General features: G+C 34.9%; 2 protein-coding genes across 13 annotated transcripts in view; one reads left to right on the forward strand and one right to left on the reverse strand.

Annotated features, from left to right (window-relative positions):
* Nucleotides 1-12,572: 12,572 nt before the first annotated feature.
* SLCO1A2 (solute carrier organic anion transporter family member 1A2) overlaps nt 12,573-24,332 on the reverse strand; it is a 120,033-nt gene continuing 108,273 nt past the window's right edge. For all 12 annotated transcript variants that reach the window (XM_041736271.1, XM_041736276.1, XM_041736275.1 and 9 more), the window contains 3 exons: nt 22,080-22,144; nt 21,393-21,510; nt 12,573-13,470 (listed from right to left, as the gene is read on the reverse strand). In XM_041736271.1, coding sequence (XP_041592205.1) covers nt 13,251-13,470; nt 21,393-21,510; nt 22,080-22,144 — 403 coding nt within the window. In that variant the 3' untranslated portion in view covers nt 12,573-13,250. The remainder of the gene's footprint in view (nt 13,471-21,392; nt 21,511-22,079; nt 22,145-24,332) is intronic.
* LOC121480029 (islet amyloid polypeptide) overlaps nt 19,146-24,332 on the forward strand; it is a 98,483-nt gene continuing 93,296 nt past the window's right edge. The window contains exons 1-2 of the mRNA XM_041736280.1: nt 19,146-19,202; nt 23,699-23,863. The gene's annotated coding sequence lies outside the window, so the exon portion shown is untranslated. The remainder of the gene's footprint in view (nt 19,203-23,698; nt 23,864-24,332) is intronic.

The following is a 24,332-nucleotide window of genomic DNA, read 5'->3' on the forward strand; positions in this document are numbered from 1 at the left end:
AGTGAGGGCTTCAGATGTTTTGAAGTTTTTTTTTTTTATATTTTAAAATAAAAAGTACATTTTAAGATGTTAAAAAGTGTCTTTTGAGTGCCATCTATGTGTTAAGCACAGAAAATAAAAACATTTATGAAACAGAGTCTTTGCCCTTTGGGAGCCCTCCTAAGTGGTGGAGAGATAGGCATTTAAACACATACACTCTAACTAATACTACTGTAGAATAAGAATGTCTCTCATTTACAGGGACTATTTTCATGTCTTTGCTTCAATTTCAACATCCATATTTCTGGAGATTTTACCAAAACAAAATTTTTGAGAATTAATTACAACAAACAAACGATTTGAAGACATTATGAAAGCCGCAACACTGTGAAGCATTCCTGACCACTAACCTATGGATAGATCTTTTACTTTAAACCAATCTCCACTGTTAAAATTGAGGTTGCCCCAAGTTCTGTCATTAGGAGTTTATTCTTTTTTTTTAAGATTTTATTTATTTATTTATTGATGAGAAACAGAGAAAGAGAGGCAGAGACATAGGCAGAGGGAGAAGCAGGCCCAATGCGGGACTCAATCCCTGGACCTCGGGATCATGCTCTGAGCCAAAGGCAGACGCTCAACTGCTGAACCACCCAGGTATCCCAGAAGCTTATTCTTTTGAGTTAAGAATTGATCTTCTTTCCAATTGGAAGAGATCACATATTATCATTCATTTTACAGTGTGAGTGAAATCCCAATCTTTTTTTGAAAAGCAAGTGTTTGATAGTGGAAATGAAGAACAAGGATATTCAGAGAATAAGAGAAAAAGGTCACAGAAAAACAAGATTATAAACACCAAAATATCTTTGGTCTATGTGGAGGATTGATATTAATAATGGTTCTATACATTTAAACCTTCTGCAAAAAATTTCCTTTGAGTCACATTTATTTTAAAAATGTTTTTTTTTGGGATCCCTGGGTGGCGCAGCGGTTTGGCGCCTGCCTTTGGCCTGGGGCGCGATCCTGGAGACCCGGGATCGAATCCCACGTCGGTCTCCCAGTGCATGGAGCCTGTTTCTCCCTCTGCCTGTCTCTGCCTCTCTCTCTCTCTCTGTGACTATCATGAAAAATAAATAAAATCTTAAAAAAAAAAAATGTTTTTTTTTTTCTTTAAGAGAGAGAGCATGGGGCAAAGGGAAAAAAGGAGAGAGAATCCCTAGCAGACTCCCCATTGAGCACAGCGTCTGAAGCAGGTCTAGATCTCATGACCCTGAGGTCATGACCTGAGCCCAAATAAAGAGTTGGATGCTTAACTGACTGAGCAACCCAGGTGCCCCTAAAAAATGTCTTCATTTGTTTAATAATCCTGTCTAATAATTTGTCTAATAATCTGTGTAATATTGAGTTTGGTTCTGAGACTGATTTGTTTATTCAGACTGTGTGTTTTATTGGTTTTGTTGTGTCCTAATTTTTTATTGAAGGCCATAAATGTATTATAGGACAGTCAACTCTGAGGTAAATATTTTCTACATTTGTAGATGAGTGCATCTTTCCTTCTGCTAGGACTGTAGCATGGGTTTGTATCAAGAGTAGAGCTAGGTTTGAAGTTTGTTGTTGCTATAGTTAACCCTCAGTGTACAAAGGGCTTCAAATTCCTCTAGACAACCTGTGTTTGGAGGTCTACTCCCTACATGGATTTGGTTCTTCCTTTTGCCTGTTACCCAGAAACAATCAGTCTCTTGCAGTTCTCCCAAATATATTCCACTCTAATATTTACCAGATGCTTGTTACCATGGTAACAAGAAACTGAGATAGGCTCTCAACCTGGGTTTTGGGGGTGACCTGCCCCTCCCACAGGAGTGAAGCTTTTCTTTCTTGCTTCCCTTCTCAATTGCAAGAGTTTTCATCAATACTCCTAAGCTACAGTTTTTGTTACCCTTCCCCACTGAAAAGAAAGGCTGTTGTTACTTAGGGGGAGAGAGAGGTACTGATCTGAGTAGAATTTGAGCAGTGGTTTCTGTTTTCCTACAGCCAGCACCAATCATGCTTTTTCAAGATTCTCTCTAATCTTCCCTAAGACTGCCTGGTGGGGCTGCAAGCAGTGTAAACTCCCTTCTGTCTGCCACCTTCAGAAGTTTCACATGCCAACCCATGCTTGATCTTTAGCTACCTGTTAAATATTTCTACCTAAATCGTTTTTACATACTTATATGGCATTGAGTGGCTTCTGCCCCATGGGAGTAAATATCCAAGTTCTTTTTTCTCTCTGAAGGAGCCTTTCCTTCTCCAGGTTTCCAGTTAGCTGCTTGCCCATTAATATTGGTTCATTGATCACTTTGAGAAAAGTTATAAGTTGCATTCTCTAATTGTGAGGTTGTGGGTGTGACACCTTTCCTGTTCTGTGCATGCCTGAACTGACACTAGAAGTCTCACTTTTATTCCTTTGATATAAAATATTTATCCTTAGCACCTTTGCATAAAGAGTTCTAGTGATGTTGTCCTAGCAATATCTCCCATATTTTTAATATGATCTTTTATGATATGAGTTCTCAACAATTGATCGGGCAAATAACAAATAATACCATTAAAGATGAAGGTGGAAGAAAAGGTGTAACCTTGCAAATACATCTGATATTTTGAGTGACCGCATAAACATATCCAATGTAGTGAACTTGTTAGAAGTTATTAGGTGTCTAATACATTAGGTCTGCAAGTGATTTTTCTTCCATGTCCTAAAGAAACATACACAATTATGAAAACAATGTGTTTTTCCACTCATGAGAAAGCCACATAAGTATCTTTTCCACATATTAGCCTATTCTAAAAAAGGTATATCTTTACTGATGGCAAGGATGTCTTTCTCTCACTTCCTCCTCCCCACCCCATCTTTCCTCCCCTTCAAGTAACTTATATCACTGTCATTTACTTCTCAAAAATGATATTGGTGAAAGATATCTTTTGAATTTAGCAAGCTTGACATATCATTGGGATTAGATTATAATTTTATGTGGAAGTTGACTTTAACAGAAATTAAACACCTCAGTGCTACAAGAGTCTTGTGATTTTTTTATTTTGTTTTTAAGTAATATTTGTTTAAATTTTTCTTAGGGCCAATTGCAAAAAGATTTCCTGCCTAGCTTTTATCACTCACCAGGTTTTAGTTCAGTAGCACTATTTCTAACAGAGCTCTGGGCACTACTTGGGCCATTTCTGTAATTTTTGTCTTGTATGAGTTGTGTATATACATATATTAACCAGGCTGTAACATTGAGAAAAAGCAAAAGTAAAGTAAATGTGTTGTTTAAAAACCAACGAAAATAACCAATTCAGACAGTTGTTTGTTGGATTCACAAATTGAATAGTAAATTTAAAAATTAGACACAGAAATCATACATTTTAAAATCACTTTCAGGATTTCCTGCATTCACTACATGGTTGAACAAACCAAAAAACATTTTAGATATTTAGTCAATAAAATACTCTTTGTCTCTATCTAGAGCAGATAATATGAAGTCAACTTAAGTTTCAAGGCCAAAATGTTCTGTAATAGCATTTATTAATCTAACCCTAGACATAAGTAAACTTAGTGTGAAAATATAATTGGCAATATGTGTTTACTCTACAACAATAGATATATGTTGTCCAATATAATATTCATTTTCCAAGATTTATCAAATTTTCAATTGTGTCTTTCCCCTTCTCCCTTTCCCTTTCCTTCCCTTCTCTTTTCTTCCTGTGGTCTTGTCTTTCTTTTTTCTAACTGAATAATTCAATCCTGAGCCGTTAGATGCGGCCAAGCAAGTAGGTATGTGGGTAGATGGGAGAAAAGGTTAGCTGTTGAGAGGAACTACAGGGAACTGAGTAACATGGGGAAGCCCAAGAGCTCAAGCAGTGTTAGGAGAGTATCCAGAAGCGGGATAGATCAGCATGGGTGCTGGAATCCAAGGAAGGATTATTGGTCAGTGTTCTCCAAAGGAACAAAATCAACAGAATATATGTAGATGTTACGCAAGCAATTTTGAGACCCAGGAAAGGGTTTATGCTGCAGTTTAAGTCCAGAGACAGTCTGCTGGCAGAATTTCCTCTTCTAAAAATTAAGACTAAAAAGAAGTTAGTCTTTTTATATTCAACTGATAGGTTGAGGCTCACCCACACCATGGAAGAAAATCTACTTAACTCAAAGTCTATGGTTTAAATGTTAATCTCATTTAAAAAAAAAAAAAACTTTTAGAGAAACATCTAGATGGATACTCTGGCCTAGTGAAGTTGACATGTAACATTAGCCATCACAGGGGTAAAGAGGACAAGAACACACGGGGCAACCTGGCATGGGTGTCAGAACCTGAATAGGGAGAAGATATCCCTGGGGAGGAAGCAGGACAGAGGTCTGATGTGAGGTGTTGGAACTTCAGAAGGGTTTCCAGGTAGGAGAGCAATGCAGTACATAGTGTTGGATTCTGTATGAAGATGGCAAGAGAGAGAGAGAGAGAGAGAGTGGCACCAGCAGGCACCAGGAAGATGGGTGGCACCTAGAATGGGAGACAGGTGGCCCATGCCACATTGCCTTAATTAATATAATTGTATAGATTTTAATATCTGGTGGTTGGCTTCTTTCTTCATCTTCAAAATTGCATTGGCCCTTTATATTTCCATGTAAAGGACAAAATATCTTGTCAATGTTCTCATTTCAAAAAGTACTGGGATTTTGTTTGAGATTTCACTAAATCTGTAGATAAATTTCAGAAGAACTGACATCCTTACAATATTAGATCTTTTAGTCAACAAACATGATACAGGTCTTTATTTCTCTGGGTACTCCCCTGTAGTTTTGAGGATAGATGTCTTGGATGGATATTTGCTGTGAGATTTATTTCAATGATTTCAGTGTGTGGTTTTTTGGGATGCTACCTTACATGGTATGTTTTACTAACATAATTTCCTAGCTGCAATTGATATATGAAAAACTACATTTGATTTTGTGTATCCAGATATCAGTTATAATACACTTATTAATTTGGACAGTTTATCTGTAGTAACTGTTGTATTTTCTGCTTACACAACTTGTCACTGATGATTTTACTTTTTTTTTTTTTTTTGCTTTCTTTTTTCTAAGGAGTTTATTTATTTATTCATGAGACACACACACACACACACAGAGTCAGAGACATGGGCAGAGGGAGAAGCAGGCTCCCTGTGGGGAGCCCAATGTAGGACTTGATCCCAGCATCCCGGGATCACACCCTTAGCCAAAGACAGACCCTCAACCACTGAGCCACCCAGGTGTCCCTACTTTTTCTTTTCTTATCCTTACAAATTTTGATTCTTTTTTTCCCCCTCCTGTTTCCCTGTTTCTCCTCATCCAATGATGAGGACATTGGGTATAACATTAAGTAGAAATGATTATAACAAGCATTATCTCCTCACTCCCAACCTTACCAGGAAAGCTTTTAATATTTATTATTTAACTATAATGTTTGCAGGGGTTTTTTTAATCACGATTACGGCCTAGAGCATATTACATCAAATTTGTTGTATTTGTTTTCATTCTAAAATATTCCTTTTGACCTCGTTTTGTATGAATAATTTTGATTTTTTTTCTTACATAAGCTATCCTCTTGTTTTAGAAGCTTAATACTCCATAAAACTTAGCCCTGATTCTGCTAGTGCAGGTGTTCAGCACTGTATCAGGTAGTCAGGTTCTAGCTGTCTTCCTGTTCCACCTTCCTCAAATGTCTTCATTCCTCTGCCTTTTTAAAAAAGATTTTATTCATTTATTCATGAGAGATACACAGAGAGAGGCAGAGACAGGAGAAGGTTCCTCGAGGTGGGGCCGATGAGGGACTCGATCCTAGGACTCAGGAACCATGCCCTGAGCCAAAAACAGACGCTCAACCACCGAGCCACCTAGGTGTCCACATTCTTCTGCCTTTTGCCTTTTGGTTGTAGGATGGCTGCTGCTCCTCAAGGTCTAATATCCTTCATTCAGGAAGGACGAAAAAAGAAAAAAAGAGCACAAATTATATCCTCAGAAAGCTTTTCTTTCGTTGTTGCTGCTATTGTTGTTGTTGTTATTGTTGGAAAGAGATTACCAATTATATCTGCCAATATATCTGTAGTTAACAATAAAGGACAAATTACCACATTATTTGCTTCTATTCTTCCCTCAATTAGGACTGTTTTTTTTTTTCTTTCTTTCTCTTTATCAATCTGAAGGCATCATTTCCCACCAGATCTGAATGGGAAGCTTTTGTAAAAACTCTGATTACTCAGTGACCTATTATATATCCATAGTGTTGGAAATTACACTGTGCTATTATTTGTTGTTCTGTAATTGTTTCTGTGTGTATATTTATTCACCCTAATGAAATGATGCCAATTTGAATCCTACTTAAATTCTACAGACTATGCTTAGTTAACACCCCCATCAGGTACACACACCAACACACATATCCTCTAGGACCAATCACAGAAATGTGAATAAGTGCAATTATTCAATAAGCACTCATTGGAGGACCTCAACAACTCTTAAAAACTGGAAGGCTCAGTTTTTCCCTTTCTATAAAATGCATGATCTCATTTCTTTGTTATTATTGTTTTTGCTGATGTGTTATTCTTTATGAAATACTATGTTTTAACCTTGTTTTTCGTGTATGGGAAAAAATCAGAGTGTAACAAACCTAAACTGAAGGACAAATGTATTATTTTTTTTTTCTCATGATAGTCCAGGGCAGCAGAGGCAATCACTTTTTTTTAAAGATTTATTTATTTATTTTTGAGAGAGTGAGAGCAAGCAGGAAGAGGGGCACAAAGAGAGACAGAGAGAGAGAGAGAGAGTCTCAGACTCCCCCTGAATTTAGAGCCTGACTGGGGGCTTGATCTCACAACTCTGAGATCATGACCTAAGGCAGACTCAAGAGTCACAGGCTTAACCAATTGAGCCATCCAGGCTCTCCGTAGAGTTTTACTAAGTGTATGTCAGTTCTATCTTAATTCATCATGCTTAAAATATATTTTAGTTTTGTTATAAAATATGAAGAATGATTATTCCCTCTCCTCCCCTTTATCTATCTTTTCCTAATTTTTATATTCCTTTATTTTTGGTTCCTGTAAATACCAGTTATAGTTAGAACTATAAATAATACATTAAGTCACTATTTCTTTTACCATTAATGGAGCTTCCCCACAATATTAATTAAGAAAGTAAGTGATCCTAGACCTCCCACTTCTGGTCTTCTCCTGTTTCTCTCTTCCATTTCTATCTGCTATGCCATTACCTCTATGCTGTCATGGAAAGTGTGTTCAGAATAAGAACTAACCTCTCAGACCTCATGGGTTCCAACAACAGAGATCATAGACCACAAAGCATTCATTCAACTTTTCTAATCTTCTTCCTCCATCAAGAAGTGTCAAGAGAGAACCTGATCTTCTCAGAGTAAAATGCCATCTGCCCCAGGAGGGGGTAAAAGTGAGCCTGATGCACTGGGTCCAAATTCATGTCTGTTTTTCTAGATTGTCCAAATTGTTGGCATATAGTTTTTCATAATATTCTCTTATAATTGTTTGTATTTCTGTGGTATTGGATGTTATTTCTGCTCTCTCATTTGTGATTTTAATTATTTGGGTCCTTTCTCTTTTCTTTTGGATAAGTTAGGCTATAGGTTTATCAATATTATTAATTTTTTCAAAGAACCAGCTCCTGGTTTCATCTATCTATTCTATTGGGTTTTGTTTTTTGTTTTGTTTTGTTTCTATATCTATTGTTTCTGCTCTAATCTTTATCATTTCCTACCTTCTTCTGCCTTTAGACTTTGTTCTTTTTCTATTTCTTTGGATATAAGGTTGGATAGTTTAAGATTTTCCTTGCTATATACTTCCCTCTTAGGACCACTTTTGCCGTATCCCAAAGGTTTTGAACCACTGTTTTTATTTTCTTTTGTTTCCTTGTATTTTTTTTTTCATTCTTCTTTAATATCCTGAAGGTTGACCCATTCATTCTTTAGTAGGATGCTCTTTAACCTCCAAGTATTTGAGTCCTTTCCAAATTTCCTCGTGTATTTGAGTTCAAGTTTCAAAGCACTGTGGCCTGAAAATATTCAGGGAATAATCCCAATCTTTTAGTACTGATTGAGACCTGATCTGTGACCCATATGTGATCTATTCTAGAGAGTGTTCCATGTGCACTTGAAAAGAATGTGCAGTCTGCTGCTTTAGGATCAAATGTTCTGAATATGTTTGTTAAGTCCATATGGTGCAGGGTGTCATTCAAAGCCATTGTTTCCTTGTTGATGTTAGATGATCTGTCCATTGATGTAAGTGTATTACAGTCCCCTACTATTATTGTATTATTATCAACTAATTCCTTATGTTTGGTATTAATTGTTATTTATATCTGCCTGTTCCCATATTAGGTGCATAAATATTTACAATAGTAGGTCTTCTTGTTGAATAGGCCCCTTTATTATGATATAGTGCCCTTCTTCTCTCTTATTACAGTCTTGTTTTAAAGTTTAGTTTGTCCAATATAAGTTTTGCCACTCAAGCTTTCTTTTGACATCTATTTGCATGATAAATGTTTGTCTATCCCCTCACTTTCAGTCTGCAGATGTCTTTAGGTCTTAAATCAATCTCTTGCAGATAGCATGTAGATTAGTCTTGTTTTTTTTTTTTTAATTATTTATTTTTGATAGTCATACAGAGAGAGAGAGAGAGGCAGAGACACAGGCAGAGGGAGAAGCAGGCTCCATGCACTGGGAGCCCGACGTGGGATTCGATCCCGGGTCTCCAGGATCGCGCCCTGGGCCAAAGGCAGGCGCCAAACCGCTGCGCCCCCCCAGGGATCCCAGTCTTGTTTTTTTTTATCCACTCTGACACCCTATATCTTTTTTAAAAAAATCTTTATTTAAATTCAATTTAGTTAACATATAGTGTATTATTAGTTTCAGGGGTAGAATTTAGTGACACATCAGTTGCATATAACACCCAGTGCTCATTACATCGACTACCCTCCTTAATGCCTATCACCCAATACACCCTGTATCTTTTAATTGGAGCATTTAGTACATTTACATTGAAAGTAATTATTGATAAATATATATTCATTAACATATTATTACTTGTTTTGTCATTGTTTCTGGAGATTTATCTGATCCTCTTCTGTCTTTGTCACTTTTGATTTCTCCTTTGCACCCTAAGAGTCCCCATTGATATTTCTTGCAGAGCTAGATTAGTGGTCATGAACTCCTTTAGTTTTTGTTTGGGAAATTCTTTATCTCTCCTTTTCTCATGATGATAGCCTTGCTGGATAGAGTATTCTTGGCTGCAGATTTTTCCCATTCAGCATGTTGAATGTCATGCAACTTTCTTCTGGCTTGCTAAGTTTCTGCTGAGCAATCTCCTGCTAACTTTATAGATTTCCCTTGTAAGTTACTTATTTTAATTCTGGTCTTTAAGATTATTTCATTATCATTATATTTAGCAAATTTAATTGTGATACATTTTGGTTTTGGCCTGCTTTTGTTGATTTGGATAGGAATTCTCTGTGCTTCCTGGATCTGGATGTCTGTTTTCTTCCCAAGGTTACAGAAGTTTTCAGCTATTATTTCCTCAAATAAATTTTCTGCTGCCTTTTCTTTCTCTGCTTCTTCAGGGACTCATATAATATGAATGTTTTTATGTTTGATGGAGTCTCTGAGTTCCCTAAGTGTGTTCTTGTGCTCCATAGTACTTCTTTCTCTCTCTTGTTCAGATTCAGATTTCCCATTATTTTGCCTTCTAGGTCTCTAATTTGTTTCTCCATTTCTGCCAGCCTGCTGTTCATTGTATCAAGCCTGTTTCCAATCTTGTTTATTGCATTTTTCATCTCTGATTCTTTTTTAACTCTCTTATCTCTGTTGTAGGGGTCTTACTGATGTTTTCTTTTCTCAAACCCAATTAGTATACTTATGATTATTGCTTTAAATTCTCCATCAGACATGTTGCTTATATCTGTTTCACATAGATCTCTCACCACGGCCTTATCTTGTTCTTTCATTTGAGATAAATTCCTCCGCCTTTTCATTGTCTAAGTCTCTGTCTACTTTTCTGCATTTAAAAAGTCAGTTAAGTCACCAGCTTCTAGAAGTAATGGCCTAAGGAAGAGATCATGAGGTGCCAGAGCCTGATGCTTTGGGGAGTGTCCTAGGTATGTGTTGCTTCTGCTCTACTCTTGTGTTTTGGCTGCTCTATCCTTTAGGCCAGTTGTCTACAGAAGCTCTCCTTATCTGTTGTGGACAATTTTTGTCCCTGGCCAGAATTTGGCAAATTTTAACTAAGTGTATTCTGTTCTGCTTGTGAAATAAAACCTGATAGTAGGGCAGCCCCGCTGGCGCAGCCATTTAGCACTGCCTGCAGCCCAGGGTGTGATCCTGGAGACCTGGGATCAAGTCCCACCCCACGTTGGGCTCCCTGCATGGAGCCTGCTTCTTCCTCTGCCTGTGTCTCTGCCTCTCTGTCTCTCTCTCTATGAATAAATAAATAAAATCTTTTAAAAAAAAAACTATTAAACAAACAAACAAAAAAAAACTGACAGTAACTCCACCAGAACTGAGGCCCTGCAGAACTTTCTGGTCAGGGGATACGATGTGGGCAGGGGTTGTGCTTACCTTCTGGGGAGTAAGGGGTCTGCTACACTGAGGCAAGTCTGACTGAGAAGGACAGTCCTGCCAGAGTGCAAGGGAGTGGAGCTTGGTGTAAGCAAGTCAGGCAGCCAGTGTTTGGGCTGAGCTGATTCCCTGCAGGTTGTTCTGTGTTTATGCTGAGGGGTGGAGGAGGGAAATGGTGCCAGCCAGCGCGATTTGTTCACTCCTTGAATGCTGCCTCTCAGGAACACCCTCTGAGAAGAGCAAATAATCTCCCCATTGTGTGCCTCAGGTGCTCTGTCAGTCACTGATTCCACACTGCCCCAGTTATCATTTGCCTACTCTCTCTCTCTCTCTCTCTCAACAATTCAATGCCCTTAGGGCTCTATCCCAGTCAAACCCGCTGACCTTTAAACCTCAGTCTTCAAGCACTACTGGTTTCAAGAAAACATTCTTGAAAACATTCTCCTTGTACACCCCCCTGTGCACTCCTCTCAATCTTGCCTTTCTCCATGACCATGGCTCCTGCCTCTCCACAACACCTGGGACCTTTTTCTCCCCTAAACCCCATCTCTGCACTTCCTCCTTCTTTGATGTGACCTCTTCTCTCCCTTTAGTTGTGGAGTGTGCTCTGTTAGTCTTCAGGCCATTTTGGGGGGAGTATTTAGGATGTTTGATAGTTATCTAGTAGTTGGATTCATGGAATGAGATGAACCAAGGGTTTCCTCTTCTGCCACCATCTTCCTCTCCTCCCCCCAAAAACTTCTTATGTGGTGCTGTGTCCTTTTTCTCATGAATCTCTGGAATTAGAAAAAGTCCTTTTTCCTCCTTTTAGCTTCCAAGTGATTCTTGCCACATCCTCCCCACCAACTCCAAATTTCTTGTCATTAGACCCTAACCCTCGACTGTAAACACTCAACTTTACTTCACTGCTGCAATCATACCTACCGTGAATTACATTCCTCATTTCCAATGAGTAGTTCTTCTCTCACATTTCAACAACACTCCTGTCTTGAATCATGGTTATATTTAATAAAACCAAAAATGAAATTTCAAACTCCACAAGTCCAAAATTTAACTCTTAAAGACTGACCTACCCAGTCTTCTCATCTCAGTTGCTTTCTTCTCATATGACACATATAATCATTCAGGAAATCATATTAGTCTTCAAAATATCTTTAGGCAGTCTTTCAATTAACTGATTTATTTTCTGTGCAGCTACTAATTTTTTTGGTGGTATTTGAATTTGCAACTCAGAGGCTCCTACCTATATTCCAGGCTCCTTGTGACTGCATTCTAGATTATGACCTCTTCTGCTCTTTTATCTTGGAGGAATTCACATTCCCTTTATATTACACATATATAACCATAGTATATTGACATCCACTTTTTCCACCCTCCCTCCTTGTAATCTCCTCACCATTATGTAAATATATTATGTTTTATGTATTGACTATTATTTAAGTGGAATGGAGAATAAGGAGAGAAAATAAGGATTAGGTAAATATGGTTGCTTATTCTGCTCCCTTGAACCAGAAACCCCACATCATCAATAGGGTCTCTTGTCTTTTAAATTCTTTCATCCTTTTATTGTAATCATAAATGACAAAATAATAATATGAGTAGAGTTATTTTTATTTTTTTATTTTTTTTTTAGTAGATTTAGTTTTAAATGTGTATGTTGAATTTTATTAACCCAGTTTTAAAACAGAAGCTACTTTTTTAAAGCATCATTCTTTAAGATGACTTATGGAAAATTAGTATTTGTGTTCTAACTTTGGACATCATAAGTAGGATAAACATTGATCTCAGAAGGTCTCTTGAATTTGGGACAATGTTCCTTTGACAATATCTGACACTACAGCCTTAAGGACTAGTATTTTTCTAATATTATCCTTTCATCCTTTGACTGAACACTTGTTTTTCACAGAGAGTTTAGTCACCAGGTTTGAATTGCTAAAAAAAAAAAATCCAACAATCTTTGCTACATGATTTTTAATAACCTGACTCAGTTTCTCAGTGTTCTGAACAAAATGAGCAAATATATGACTTGAGTAATAAAGCTGGGAACGAGATGAGAGAAAGTGATGGCATATTAATGAGTAATCTATTTTAAAACAATCATGTCTGAAAGGAATAGGAGAAGTTAAAGAACAATTCCTAGAATTAGGAAATGTGGTCCTCTCTCACATAAAAGTGATAAATTTGAATAAAATACTTAAATATTCATGTAAGCCAGGTAAGAATTTCATTCTCTAAATAACCCCAACATCAAAACAGAAATTCAATGGAATTAAATAGGTTTTCATAATAGGAAAATTTTAGAATCATTTGGAAAAGGAAATGTGGGAAATATACCCTCATTTCACATGACTTAAAAGAGAAATTGTTATTTCCACATAAAAATAAAGCTGGTTCTAATCTCTTGTTTTGAAGGTTGTTATAAATGTCCCTCTGAGGAATATCTAAAGTGCCATTGATGTCTCAGAAATACCATCAATGAACATTTCTTTATCTTGAGTAAAAAACAAAACAAAACAACACCAAAATTTGAGGTTCATAAACAAGAAAAAGTTACCCCCTGTATCCCTATTGATTTTAAAAACAATTAAGTTGTAGTGTATTCTCCAACTCTGGGAAGCATGATATAATAAAGCATTACAGTTTAGTTTTTAATTCACCATCATTCAAAACTTTGGAATTTTGGTGCATATCTTTGCAATCATTTTCCTTTCCTGTAACCTTTGCCTCTATAAGCACAGTTCCTGAAGAGGCATTTTCACCAGGTAGAAGACGCTTCTTCAACATAATTAGGATTAAAAAGGCTGGAATATAGCTTGTTCCTCTTAGAGCTGCTGGCAAGCCAAGGTAGATGTATCTATCAAAAAAATGTTAAAATATATTAAATCTATATAATAATTAAAATATATTAAATAATAAAGTGTAGTGAGTACAAGCTAGTTTTGCATATCTTTAATTTTTAGTATTTCATTCCCATGAAGATTATAGCAGATAATTGTTTTGCATGTCAATTTTATATAAGTGAACTCACTTATTAATGTTGTTAATAACAACAACAACAAACTAATGTTTGTTAAATGTTGTTTGGAATTTTTCATCGAGAAAACTCACACTTCTTTTCTTTTCTTCTAATCTTTTGGGTTTTTAAAATCTTTTTACATTGAATTAAACCTCTAAGTGTAATGCTGAGGGACATCTGGGTGCCTCAGTTGGTTAAGGGACTGCTTCCTGCCTTCTGCTCAGGTCAGGATTCTGGAGTTGTGGGATTACATCTCACATCTGGCTTCCTGCTCAGTGGGGAGCCTGCTTCTCCCTCTGCCCCTCTCCAGCTCATGCTCAAGCATGCACACTCTCATGCTCTCAAATAAATAAAATCTTTAAAAATATATATATAATACTGATAGTGATAGCAGGTTTTTTCTAGTATCTAATAAAAATGCTTTCAAAGAAATCCCCATCAATTGTGATTTCTACTCTGTGGGTTTTTTTTTTTTTTTTAATAACCTTAATTACTTTAAGAAAACTCTTCTTCTATCCTGAGCTTGCTCAAAGTTTAAATATGAATAAGTAAAGTATCACCAAATTATTTTTCTGCATAGCAGAATATTCAAGATTTTACCCCCTTTATTGTGTTAATAAGGTATATTAGATTGATAAATTTTTCTCATACTGAACCATCCTTGCATGCCTAATATAAATTCTATGAGTGAGTTTTTATATATTAGATTTGATTTGCTAATTTTTTATTTAGAATTTTTGATGCATATTTATAAGTAAAATCAGCCTGTATTTTTTCCTTTCTACTGAAGTTGTCTAATGCAAATATCAAGATTGTACTAGTTTTGTAAATCAAGAAATTTTCCCCTTTTTTCCCATTTCTTGGAATGACTTGTATTATCTAGAAATCATTAGTTCATTGAAGGTTTATAAAACTTGTCTTAGGGATGCCTGGGTGGCTCAGTGGTTGGGCATCTGCCTTCAGCTCAGGGTGTGATCACGGGATCTCCATTGGTCCGTATCTGGCTCCCTATGGGGAGCCTGCTTCTCCCTCTGCCGGTGTCTGCCTCTGTCTCTCTGTGTTGCTCATGAATAAATAAATCTTAAAAAAAAAAAAAAAAGAATCTGGACGTGGTGCCTTTAGGGATGGGAACTTTTGACTGATTCACATTTTTAAATAGCTATGGAAATATTCATGTTTTCTATGTATTTATAGTAAAATTTGGTAATATACACTCATCTTGAAAACCATCTATTTAATGTTTCTGAATTGTGTGCCTAAAATCCCTAAGTATTTGTACTTACATTTCCTTGTTTATTCTCGATAGTATTTATTTGTACCTCCTATTTGCCTTTTCAGATTATTGTTATTATTATTATATTTTAATCTTTTCAAAAAATAGTGTTTTATTTTTATTGTACCTCTATGGTGTATAGTCCATTTATTAATTTCTGCATCTTTTTAAATTTTTTACTTCTAAAATTTTATTATGAAACACTTTTAAAATACAGAATAAAAGTTAACTAATAGGTTTGTACTTCAAAATGATTAAATTTTGCCATTTTTGTTTGAGACCAATTCAAAAGAAAATACTAATACACTGAAATTCCCTGTATACCCCTATGATATGACCTTTTAGCTCTTTCTATTTTTTTTTCTTTTAGCTCTTTCTAGATGTAAGACTATGTTGAATGTTATGGATTTTGTTCCTAGTTTATTTTTATAGTTTTACAAGGTGTGTATGTTTATATTCATAACATATACAATTACTTTATACGTTTTTACATTTAAAATAATTGGAATAGCACTATATATTTTATTCTGAAAATGTGTTTGTTAGCCCTTCATTTTATAACTATGCTCATACAAAAAAAAATAAAACTATGCTCATACAGTTCTTCTTTCTTTTTCTCTTTCTTTCTTTCTTTCTTTCTTTCTTTTTCTTCTTTCTCTTTCTTTCTTCTTCTTTTAAGATTTCATTTATTTATTCATGACAGACACAGAGAGAGAGAGGCAGAGACATAGGCAAAGGGAGAAGTAGGCTCCCTGCAAGGGGCCTGATTTGGACTCAATTCCAGACCCCAGGATTATGCCCTGAGCCAAAGGCAGATGCTCAAACGCTGAGCCACCCAGGCATCCCTACTTTATTTATTTTTAACTATTGCACCACACTTCAATGTGTGAATATACCACAATTTATTAATCAATTCCCTATTGGACACTTGTTTTAACATTTTCTAATATCAATAATACTGCAATAAGTCTCCTTTTAATGTAAGCAAGAGTTTCTCTAAAATATGTCTCAGGGTTGTAGAGTACACAACTTAATAGATATTGCCCAAAAGTTTTCATTAGTTTTTATATCTTAACATTCTTTATTGTTTACAATGTCTTCTGTTATCAAGAAAATTTAAAAGTTTATAGTCACATTTGCTCATTTTTTAAAAAAATTTATTCATGAGAGAGAGAGAGGCAGAGAGAGAAGCAGGCTCCATGAAGGGAGCCAGACGTGGGACTCAATCCCGGGTCTCCAGGATCACGCCCTGGGCTGAAGGCGGCGCTAAACTGCTGAGCCACCTGGGCTGCCCACATTTGCTCATTTCTTGCTATACGGTTTGTGGTTTTGTTTTAACTCAAACACAAAGCAATAAGGATCAGAGATATTAGGTTCTATTGTTGCTGGTGACCTATCTGCTATTGATCTAATTGTCATTTCTTTGTAAGCCACATATTTATTTCTCTGTAATTTATGGGGTTTTTTTCCTTTACCTTGAATATTTATAATTTTGCTCTTATATGTCCATTTATATCTATTCTACTATACATTTTAAGTTCACCTGTGGGGATGCCTAGGTGGCTTAGAGGTTGAGCATCTGCCTTTAGCTCAGGGAGTGATCCTGGAGTCCTGGGATTGAGTCCCACATTGGGCTCCCTGCATGGAGTCTGCTTCTCTCTTTGCTTATGTTTCTGACTCTCTCTCTCTGTCTTTCATGAATAAATAAAATCTTAAAAAAAATAAAAAGTTCACCTTTGATATGAAAATTTATGTCTCAAATGCTAGGAAATTTTATGCCATTAATTCTTTAATTTACATCTGACATTTCCTCAATTCTCTTTCTAGAATTTTTTTGAAGTGTATGCTTTAATTGTTAACTGATCTTTAATATTATCTAGGCATTCATTTTTGTTGAATCACTTCAGATTATTGATTTAATCACTTCAGATTATTGATTATTGATTTATTGATAGATTTTTAAATCTATTGATTTAGATTTTTTTCTAGATAAATTCTTCTGTGCTCTCTTTCAGTTCACTAATTCTCATGTTAACTATATTAACTTGAAATGTATTACATATTTAAGATTCCTTTTGTTATCTCAATGATATACATTTAATCTCTAATCTTCCCAAGAGTTCTTTTTGATATTCTTATTTCTGCTTGCTTTTTCTTACAATTTCTGGTTCATTTTTAATGGATATTATGCCATTTACTTATTATTCTTAATCTTTTTGAGCTGATTAAGCACACTTATTTTAAAGTCTTTGTCGGGATCCCTGGGTGGCGCAGCGGTTTGGCGCCTGCCTTTGGCCCAGGGTGCGATCCTGGAGACCCGGGATCAAATCCCACATCGGGCTCCCAGTGCATGGAGCCTGCTTCTCCCTCTGCCTGTGTCTCTGCCTCTCTCTCTCTCTCTCTCTGTGACTATCATAAATAAATAATAATAAAAAAAAATAAAATAAAGTCTTTGTCAAACTCCTACATTATATTAAATTTGATCTGGAATGAAGTCATGTTTCAATTGGTAATTTAAGTGCTTATCTTTTTTTGCCAGTAGAATTATTCAAGTGTTTTTAAGTTTTAGCTTGCAAAACTAAACAATTTTGAGTATTTTGTTGTTGTTGCTGATTGTTCTGGCTTTCTTTCTCTGTATTTATTCTTTCAAAACCTCTTTTACAATGACGTTTGTATTTGTTTTCTAGGGCTGCTATAACAAAGCACCACAAAATTGATGGCTTAAAACAAAATAAAGTTGTTCTCACAATTCTGGAGGCTAGAAACCTGAAGTCAAGATGTTAGCATGGCTAGGCTTCTTCTGTAGGCTCCAGGAAAGAATCCTTCCTTGACGCTTCCTAGCTGCTGGTAATTGCCAGCAATCCTTAGCATTCCTTGATTTGTAGATGCAATACTGCAATCTCTACCTCTGTCTCTATGTAGCATCTTCCTGTGTATGTGTCCCTGTGCATCTTTTTCTCTTATAAGGACATGGGTGATTGGATTTACAGCCCACATAATCCAGTATGACCTCATCTTAATTTCACTAATTCAAAGACTTATTTCCAAATAAAATCATATGCTGAGATCATGGGTAGATGTGAAATTTTGATGGACACCATTCAATTCAGTCCAAGAGTGATGAATACCACCTCATGAATTAAAGCATTCAATCTGGATCTGATCTCTTGACTTCCTAAAAGTATTTTATTTTCTTTTTGGAAGCTGATCACCTAGAAACCACTGCACATTTCTAGGTTTAAAGGCTTTGCATTTAGGCTTTGCTCTCACCTCTGTTTATTTCTTTATGTTTATTCTTTATGTTTCTGTTCAATTTCTAGTTCCGGAAAACTAGATATGCTAGATAACGTTTTTATTATCTTTGAACCCAGATATATCCCTTCGGAATATAAAAAATATATTGTATCTACTGTTCTTATTTGAAATAGGAATATATCAGTACATAACTTATCGAATTATTTATCAGGGTTTTATTTACTTTATTTGAAGTTACATTGTCCTTTTTCTTAATTCTGAGTTCACTAATTTTCAGTCTTTTTAAAAACATATATACATTTAAAGGCCTAAATACACATTTGAGTACTGGCTTAGCTTTGTCCCACAAGTTTTCCTATTCAGTGCTTTCACTGACACAGAGTTCTAGTCATTTTATTATTTGTATTAGAACTTATTCTTTGACCTATGAGTAATTTCAAATGTGAGGCTTTGGCAAAATTTTATCATGGGTTTCTAACTGCATTGCATTATGGACAGAAAATAGTGGTTATATATTATCAACACTTTTTTTTTAACTTTGTGGCATTGGACTTAGTTGTAATAAATGCTTATTATAGGCCTGAGAAAAATATATATTCTCTTGGTTGGGCTTTTTAAAATTGTTATATATTTATTAGATAACTCTTGTACAATTTGGTGGTTCAAAATTTTCTCTATCATCAATGATTTTTTTTTTGTCTATATTTTCTATTCACCTGTTTGGAAAGTGTGTTGAAATTTTCCACTCTGATTTAGATTTCTTGTAATTTTGTAAATTTTTTGTTTTATATATTCAAGATTATGTTAATAGATATACATGGGTTGATGGCTGTTACATATTATTGATAAAATGTTTCTTTGATTACTAAGTAACATTCTTCTTTATTAATCATTTTTCACTGTATTTATTTATTTATTTATTTATTTTTAAAGTAGGATCCATGCCCAGAATGGAACCCAATGCAGGGTTTGAACTCACAACCCTGAGAACAAGACCTGAGCTGAAATCAAGAATTGGAACTTAACTGACTGAGCCAACCAGGTGCCCCAATCCTTTTCAATTTAAATTCTATTTTGTCTCACAGTCACTAATATAACCACAGAAATTTGATTTTAATATATGCCTGGTATATCTTTTCTGACCTTCATCTTTAGCCTTTCTTCATATTATATTTTGTAGGCAGTGTCTTACAAATAGCATATAGCTAGAATTTTGAAAACATTGAAATTCATGTGAAGTCATTATATTTTTAAGAAGCAAATTCATTTGCTTTACATTTATTGTGAAACTTGGTATACTTAGGCTTATATTTTCAAATTATTTTGTGTGTTTTTATTTTCCTATTTCTTACTTCCATTTAATTTTCCTTAATCTTTTTCTTCTTTTCTATTGGCGTCAAGTAAGTATAAGTGGCCATCCTTTTAGCCTTACATTTTTGGCAAAATTTAAAGTTAATCAGCATTTCTGTTCTTAAGAACTATAAAAGACTCCTAGATTTTACCTGGATTGTAAGCTAACAGGCTAGCCTGCCACAGTTGCATGGATACTGGTTCAAGATACAAGACTTCCATGTCAGAGACAAAGGACTTTTTTACTCACAGTACAGAAATCAGCAAAAGCTGCGAGTTCAGGCTGGTTTTCCTTAATCTTCAAGTCCCAAAGGAATCCCATGGTGAAAGACCTATGTGGACCTTGTGCACACAATGGGTTTGGGTCACAGCTGAGAAATCCTGAGTTTAGGAAATCTCATTCTTTTAAATGGTCTACAGGCAAATCTGCCAACCTTTGACCTAGAGAGAGTTATTATTTTTATCATCCTAGACAGCAAACTCTGCTCCAATAGGAAAACATCATCTATATCTTCCAAGGTCATTTACTATTCAAACGTCCTTGAAAAGATAGTTCACAAAAAAATCCTCTGCTAACAAGGTATGCAGAAATGTAAGAGACCCATGTAGAACTGTCCACCAACAATATCCACCTCCTGTTTCTACACAATATTAATATGTGGTGAATTTTCTCATGAGTACACTACTTTATCGGCCACTCCAATTAATCTGACTGATAGAGGATGGTACCAAATATAATTATTTTGTCTGAAATAGCATTTAATTAAGGCTACTATCAAAATGAATCTTGGCAGCAGGTTGAGGCCAATCTACACTAGTGATCCTCAGGGTTTCTCAACTGTGAATCAAACCCATTGCATACACAGTATGTGCCTGGGCCCACCTTCACATTACCCCTGTAGAGCTATAGGGGAACAGAGAACTGATGAAAACATGAATCTCATGTTGTCTGCTCTCTTCACAGTTCTCCACATATATCATTTTACTAATCAAGATAAGAAATGTGTGGGAAATATCAGAAAGGGAGACAACATAAAGACTCCTAACTCTGGGAAAAGAACTAGGGGTGGTGGAAGGGGAGGAGGGCGGGGGGTGGGGGTGAATGGGTGACGGGCACTGAGGGGGGCATTTGACAGGATGAATAACACTGGGTGTTATTCTGTATGTTGGTAAATTGAACACCAATAAAACATTAATTTATTAAAAAAAAAGATAAGACCTTAGAATGTTTTAAACAATGCTAAATTGTTTTTTAGTAAATGAATTTTTGTACTGCTTCGTCAAGAGAAATTAATACAAATTTAAACAAAATTCAGGTTTCCAAATGAAAAAGAATATGAAAATAGAGCAAAATGGAAGCATTTCATTAAAAAACACATTATCTTGAGTTTTGTTTAAAATCAGACTTATATTAACAAAAGAATAAGCCTTTATGAAGACTATTGTGTCAGCAAAATTTAATGGAGGAAAAATATCATTTTGAAAAATAGAGGTAGATGTGAAAGGAAGTAAAGATTCAGGCTAGTAAGGTATAAAAATGAAGTAAGATGAAATAGGAATACTTTAGAGAGTAATTTAATTTAGATAGGTAGTTTATGTACAGCTATTACTTTCAATAATGTACTGATTGCAACCAATTTAGCAAAGATCACTTAAAAAGGCAAGTCATCCATGCTTATATTTAACAAGTATTTTGAGTATAGTGAGAATATAAGATTCTATGTATAAATGAGGAATAAATATATAGTATTAGCATATATTCTGGAAACACAGTCAAAGGTAGTCTGTGTACCTGACAAAGAAAATGCTATACATGAATAGTGCCACTTTATGTACAGGCTGTGCTTAGAAAGTAATTCTTTAAAAAATTTATTATCTTTACCTGAAGTTGGTAGAATCATATATCCTGCATGCCCCTGACTCACCACATTTCAACATTCCCCAATGTAAACATGTAGAATCCACTAAAGCTCCAAAATAAATAGGTGCAGGAATTCCAGCTACAATTAAAGAAGGGAGAAAGAAAAATCCATCAACAAGGTAAGAATTAAAGCACATTATTTTGTTTGAAAACATTTTAATTTTCTCTATTTGTAGAACAAATAAAGTTTAACAAAATATGAATAAAATGATTTAAATTTATTTTTAGAAATCAGAAGTTACTTTTACTATAAAGTTTCCAAATTATAAAGGATAAGTGTTGTGATGGATAAATGCAACATAAACATTATTGATATAGAAAAACATTGAGTTAATGATTCTTTATATTTTTCCTGCAATTTTCTGGACCAATCACATGTACATTTTACTTTAACAAAGCATTTTGTTGTTGTTGTTCATTTGCTTTTCAAACCTTCTAATAGATAAAAAGTAGAATTAAGTTCAGATAGATCTTTTTTAAATAAAAAGGGGTAGTTCTCTATTTCTTCTTGTACCTCATTCTCATACAAATTACAAAGTGCTATAAGCAGAAGGGATATTTGCTAGACTGTTACTTCAAGAGAATGATTTAATTTTCTTAGCATTTAATAATGTTTTGATATGATGTTGGAAAAATTACTATTTTTACCAAATACTCTTGTGCAAAATGTATGTAACCCCACACCAAGAGACTTCTCTTCAGGCTTGATACACCTAAAAAAAAAAAGGTAAATTCATAAATAAAATAAAAGTAGAGCTTTAAACTTTGTCATAGTTTCTTTAAACTATATGCAAGTAAGTAACACACTGGGGACCAGATTTTTTTTTTTTTTTTTTTTTTTGCGCGCTCAGGTCTTGGCTATCCAAGGTCTAATTATTCAGCTTACAGCCTACACAGGACCTCTACTTCTGGTTCTTGGCATTTACCCATCATTTTTGCTCATTCATTTCTATCAGAGAGTTATCAAAGAAGAAAGTATGTCATATCAATTTTTACCCCAATATCCACGTATTGAAGTGGTAGTTCTTGATTAAATCTTTAGCTTAAAACAAAAATGATGTAACCCTAGCTGTATTTAGCTTATTTATGTTGACAAAATACAGAAAAGCTGAGAATGTATATAAGTAAATTTAAGGCAGAAAGAAAGACTAAAAATTTTCAAAGGGATGTGATCAAGAAATCCAAAGCAAATATATTTTAAATGATTTGGTATCATTTCAAGAGTCACACAGAAATCTCAATTCTCTCCAAAAATTCCCCCACTTTTGCACTGTTGCTTGAAATTCCTATAGAAATGAAGACTATAATTCCCCACTGGACTTTTTTGTGTCCCACTCCAGCATCAGCATGATTAGCTCCCCAAAGGAGTCACTTTGATTCACTATATTCCCTTCCATTCCCTGATTAATTCAAAGCTGAGAAAATAAAAGTAGCTTTCTTCACAAAAGCATGCAATACATTTTTAGCATGTCAATAAAATGATAGTACATTTTCTCAATGTAAGTGTTTTAGTATAAAATTTGAAAAAATCTCGTAAGTTGATCTAGACATTATCTTCCTGATGCATAGGTTATTTAGACAACATCAATGATTTTACTTAGAAGTTAAGAAAAGCCAGAAAGACCTATCATGATCCTCTTGGTCCCATGGTTTCCATTTAATACAGAGAATAGGGCATTTCAATTTTACTGAAGATTTTTTTCTTTCCCCTTTATCTCTCACAGAAGCATGAAATACTATAGTGAAGAAATTATTTAACTGTTTAAGCAGTTTAAACTGTTCTATGAACTTTATCATTGATTGTCATTGATAATAATGTCAATGTCTAGAATCCAAGAATCAGAAAAATTAGCATACAAATCATGAGAAAATGCTGAGAAAAATTGAAATCGTTTTTCAGATTGGCAGAATAGCATTGATGTTTCACCCTCTACCATCATGGTAGGAGATCCGGGGAGATTCCGCAAAAATAGAAACACAAGTAATACTAATAAAAATCCAGTGGTTAACGTCTACCATATGACCCTGGCAAGAGATGGGGGAAGATAATAGAGATGTGAAGAGAGCCTGATTAGATACTTATTTTATTAGGGGGTAGATATTAATACTGAAAAGTTTTGAAAGTAAAACATTAATGTGGTTAAGAATTTCAATAATCAGGTTAACTATTTGAAAGATACAGCTTTCAAAGCAGCAGAACATCCAATATATACAGTAGTTCCCCCTTATCTGTGGTTTCACTTTCTATGCTTTGCGTTAACCCACAGTCAACTAGAGTCCAGAAGCAGATGGTTCATCTGCTGGCATATCATCGGAAGATCAAAAGCAGCTGAATACTACAATCCCTGTATCACAATGCCTACTTCATTCAACTTCTTTCATCTCATCATGTAGGCATTTTATCATCTCATATCATTACAAGAAGAAAAAGGGTAAGTATAGTGCAATGAGATATTTTTATAGAGTGAGAGAGACCACATGCACTTAACTTTCATTAAAGTATACTGTTTCAATTGTTCCATTTTATTATTAGTTATTGTTGTTAATCTGTTGCTGTGTCACATTTGTAAATTAGACTATATCATAGCTATGTATATATAGGAAAAAATATAATATGTGTAGGGTTTGGTACTATCCCTAGTTTCAGAACTAAGAAATGAAATATAATTCCTTGAAAGAAATAACTAAAAGATAAAGAAGAGAATTAAGTGATGCTAATAACAGAAGTATAATGATCAAAAGCACATTTGCATCCTATAATATAGTCTCCAAATACATAAATTTAAAAACTGACAGTATTATAGGGGGAAATGCATCAACAATATTTAAAGATTTTAACACCTATCTCTGAAAAACTGATGAGTTACATTTACAAAATTTTGGTAACACAATGCTTTACTG

The sequence above is a fragment of the Vulpes lagopus genome, chromosome 21 (genome assembly GCF_018345385.1).
Source record: "Vulpes lagopus strain Blue_001 chromosome 21, ASM1834538v1, whole genome shotgun sequence".
In the NCBI taxonomy this organism is placed as follows: Eukaryota; Metazoa; Chordata; class Mammalia; order Carnivora; family Canidae; genus Vulpes; species Vulpes lagopus.